Source organism: Barbus barbus (genome assembly GCF_936440315.1).
Source record: "Barbus barbus genome assembly, chromosome: 38".
NCBI lineage: Eukaryota > Metazoa > Chordata > Actinopteri > Cypriniformes > Cyprinidae > Barbus > Barbus barbus.
Genome location: NC_136716.1, coordinates 22,290,472 through 22,294,874, shown reverse-complemented (window position 1 = coordinate 22,294,874; position 4,403 = coordinate 22,290,472). Strand labels below are relative to the sequence as shown.

The 4,403-nt window shown below is 37.2% G+C and overlaps 1 protein-coding gene across 2 annotated transcripts; it reads right to left on the bottom strand.

Annotated features, from left to right (window-relative positions):
- LOC306857339 (E3 SUMO-protein ligase ZBED1) lies at positions 1–2,614 on the bottom strand. 2 transcript variants are annotated; one of them, XM_079397244.1, is made up of 4 exons: positions 2,481–2,579; positions 2,216–2,296; positions 1,657–1,734; positions 1–1,568 (listed from the first exon to the last, which is right to left on the bottom strand). In XM_079397244.1, exons 1-4 carry the CDS (start codon positions 2,503–2,505, stop codon positions 184–186), a joined length of 1,569 nt encoding a protein of 522 aa, XP_079253370.1. In that variant the 5' UTR covers positions 2,506–2,579; the 3' UTR covers positions 1–183. The 2 variants fall into 2 exon arrangements, with proteins under 2 accessions (XP_079253370.1, XP_079253371.1); XM_079397245.1 differs by having other exon boundaries at positions 12–1,568; positions 2,225–2,296; positions 2,481–2,614.
- Positions 2,615–4,403: the final 1,789 nt, after the last annotated feature.

The window sequence follows — 4,403 nt, the reverse complement described above, 5'->3', positions numbered from 1 at the left end:
GGCAATAATTTCAAGATTACATTTTAATTCATAGATTAATACATTTATTTCACAGACTCACAGGTTTGGATGAGGTGGCATCCATGTCACAGATATTTGCATTTTGACATTCAAATAGTGACCGTATTTGAAAAATGTACAGTGGTGAGCATTACTTAAAGTATAGTACATAATGTGTTTTCTTCATTGGTTGCTGTTCAAAAACAGGATCATATTGACATTTTCTGGCTCCAGACAGTTTCTCCTGTCGACAAGCTGTGATTCTTGCAGCTGGTGCACACGCTCCACTGGAATAGCAGTGGAGACCACTGTGAGGTACTTGCGGGCCACCATTGCCAGTTTTTTAAACTCTTCATTGCTCTTCCAGAATTCAAGTGTGTTCACTGAAATGCTTGTTGTTTTCCAGTATTTCTGAAAGACTGTCTCTTCACTTTCGGTGTCATGACTGCAGTGCACTGCAGTGTGTGTATCTCCTCTGATCTGTTTCCTGATGTCTGCTGCGATATCTTCAATGCCAGAGTCCTGCAGAACGCTGGTTTTGTATCGCGGGTCCAGTGCCGTGCTAACTCTAAACCAAAGGTTTTTCTTGATGTTTCCGATGTGATGATCACACCTCTCTGACAGTTTTTTCGCTATACTGTTCTCCACCATCCACTGGTTTCTCAGCCTCTCCTGCAGTTTTTGGACAAGCGGTATGATGTTTGAGATGGGGCTGAACCCTCGACTTCCTACTTCCTCTGTGGTGTCCTTCAGAATATCCAGCACTGCCACAATGTTTTCAATTACTTTTCTTTCAATCTCATTCAGGCAAAGATCATCCACTCGTGTGTCGACAAAAACCTTAAAAATGGCTTGCCACTGCTCTAAGATGTTCTTCAGCATATGGAGAGTAGTAAGCCACTTTAGACCACAGGATTGAGTCAGTTGACTTTGCCTGAGATTGAGAGAAGCACAGGAGTTCTGGAGACTTTGTGAGGCTTTGTCGCTTTGGTGGAAAAACGCAGCTATTTGCTGACATTTCCTGAGTAGAGATTCGCAGTCGATTTCCTGTATGGTTTCTCTGAAAACTCTATCCAAAGTATGAGCAAAGCAAGGCATATAGGTCCATCTGCATCCATTGTTATGGGCCTTCTTTATGCCATCAATATTTGTGACCACAATCTGAGATTTTTCTGTGACGTCCCACTCGTTTGAAATTCTTAAGAGGTGCTCTACTGCGTTCTCTGCTGTATGCTTGGTGAGTAAATGGGCTGTATCTAGCACATATGATTTCAGCTTCCAGTTTTCACTGATTAAGTGACAGGACACTGTCAGATAAAACACCTTCTCACTGGAGCTCCACAACTCAGCTGAGAGAGCGAGGTTACTTGCGTTATTGACTGCGTTCTGTACTTCCACCCTTTTCTGCCTGTAAAGTTTCTGAAGTTCATTTCGGATCCACGAGGCATTTAACTGAACATCTAAAGAGGATTGTAGGGTCCTTGTGGGATGATGTCTTGTCACAGAACTTAAGGGCTGCAGATCCTTTATAATTGTATTCAAAACTGGCTTGACATTTGAGCCATAACCTAATTAAAATTAAATGAGATAAAGTAGTCATATTGAAGATTTTTTTTTTTTCTCATAGGGACTTCTTAAAAATCCATTACACCTCACCTCTGTTTGTTGGCAATTCTTGCTGATTATGGTTCTGTTGAGCATGTACAGTAGGCCTACCATGGGACCATTTTCTCCCTGTGTATGATGAACACACAAACATATTTTGTATTACCTTATGAGAGCCTTGTTTTCATTCATTTTAATATATTTTAAATGCTAAATATTTTAAATGTTGAGTGTATAATTTATTTTGGTTTCAAAATGTAATTTGTATTTTTTTGTTACTGTTTATTTTATGCTACTAACTGACTCAGTGAGTCAAGACATGACTAAATTTAAAATGGTTGGTTGCAAATAGTAGCCTAAATCTATGCACTGTCTAAACAAAAGTTAAATATGAAGGATTGTGCAACTGTGCAACTTAACTATTAGTTAAGACTCAACTATTCTTCACGCTGTCAAAAAACAAAAACATAACTTTGCACACAACTAGAGCATATGTTAGGTAGCCTGTTCACCTTAATAACGATTTTGAAGGTTTTGCTTTAGGTTAAACATAATGGAAAGCTATGTACATTCTTATAGCAATAACTTTAGGCTAGTTCTGGGACCTTACCGTACGTACGTCTATACGGAAGCCGCATGAACGTATCTCTTTGAAACTGTCGATGGCTTCTTCCTCTGTGGAAATCATTTGCTAGAGGCGACAACAAAAATGTTCACATAACACAATTATAATAGCCTATCTTTTTTGTTTCACAGAAGGCCAAGCCAAAACGAACCCTTAAAGTTGCCTTTAAATACTTATAAAGTAAATTTACATTAACACATCATTTGCTTTGAAGAAAGCAATAAAATAACACAACTAAATAAATACTTACCGAAGTCTACTCTGTTTTTGTTCATGTCACTGGATAATTTGGAGCAATAGCAAGACAGAGCTCACAGAATGTCACACAGATGCTGAAGGAGTGTTCAGTAGCTAGTTTAGCTTTCGTTTTCATGCACAAACATTTGAAAGTTAATTTGAATAGGCAGTTGTGCAACCCACCACTGACGCACAGTCTGTTTTGGGCTGTAGGAAAGGGTGTGTGTTTGTGGTAAAACAAATGATGTTGACCTTTGATCAGGTTTTGACTGCTTTACAATGATTTACAACACAAGGATCTGAAACAAGTTTTATTAGAGGTTGTCTGACATATCCACTGGCATACGGGACACCCTCGCTCTGAAGGAGGATTACTAAAACAGATTTAGCTAAGTGAACAGATTTAGCTATGTGTCTGCGGACAATAATCTTTTTCTTTCCTTTTTTTTTTAAGAGGTCAACATCATTATCGCATCTGACTGGTGAAGGACAGAGTAGTGCAACTCAGAGTGACCTGTGGTTTTCATAATCATATTCACTATAACATAAATAGATCATATATTCACTATAGCCAAAATGGTTATGTTTATTGTAGCTGTAGGGTTAATCAAGTCATTTGAATAATTATGCAAATTGTTGAGCCGATGTAGTTTGGTAATAATATAGCCAAATAATGTTGTATTTGTATAATATAAAAATACAAACACTTTGTACATGAAACAATTTTGCTTACTGTGTTAGATCATGAAGCAGAACCAGACTTAATACAGCTGATTAATTGTTCTAGAGGGTTGTTAGAGAGACAGTTTGGATTATTTGGATTGCGCCGCCTAGTGGTAATTCATAACCTGCAGACTTTCTGCTAATTTTTATCAAATTGTTTTTTAAGCATCCTTACAGTGGTGTATGCAAAGTCAGCTCAAGTCATTTTTATTTATTTATTTATTTATTTAAACCTTCACTGTAGAAGTCTTTCAGGTGATTATTACAGTGGTATGAATGGACGTCATTGTTCTGTGAGATGCGTTATATGTTGGTCGAGTGTCAGGGTGGATTGTACATACTCGAAAATGCACATAAACATACCATAGGGGAGTTCAGTTGAGACATTTAAAACATCTTCAGACATGAAGTCATAACTTTTTGGTGAGCACAAGCCATAAACTGTAAAAAGCATTTATTATTTTAGCATTCCATCAGCTCACTTAAGCAGAGAGTGTTCTCTGGTTAAGTCTGGCTCTGTCTGTTCTGTTTAAACATCTTGAATCTTTAAAAGGAATATTGCATAAACCAAACATAATGAGATTCTTGAAAGATAAAAAGATTCTGATATTGAAGCTATAAATCTGTTCTGTAAACTAGTTTTAATTGTTTTAGTTCATAAAAACACTAAACCCTTATTTGATTTTATTGTTTTTATAAATTGCATCGTTTGTGATTCCAATTTATTAAACATTCTAATTTCATTTTTCAAAATCTTGAAACTCTCAGAATTTTGGGTCATACAATTATTGATTTTGTTTAAATATTTTATTCTACTTCTCCAGTCTTTAGTAGAAAGGTTAAAATAAAATAAAATAAAAAAGATTGACAATTTCACTGAATATAAGCAGACATTACTCTGGTCTACTCAGGGTGTCCAGAAGCCTCTTGATCTGTACACATCCTGAATGTTGCTTTGAGAGAAAAGCTTATTTTTTCAACATTTCTCTTATTGTTTCCTGCTGTCAGTGCTGAGACGTGTGCACCACCCCTTGGCACGTTCTGGCCCTGACCCCTACCGGGTGGAGCGGGGTGAATTTCCTTCCTGTGGAGACCCACAAAGTTTCTTCGAAACAACAGTTCTTTCCTGGGATGCCAATGTTGCCAGGATATGAGTGTATATAGTAAACAGAGGTGTTCATACAGTTTGTAGCCTTGTAAGCAGGAAATGTAG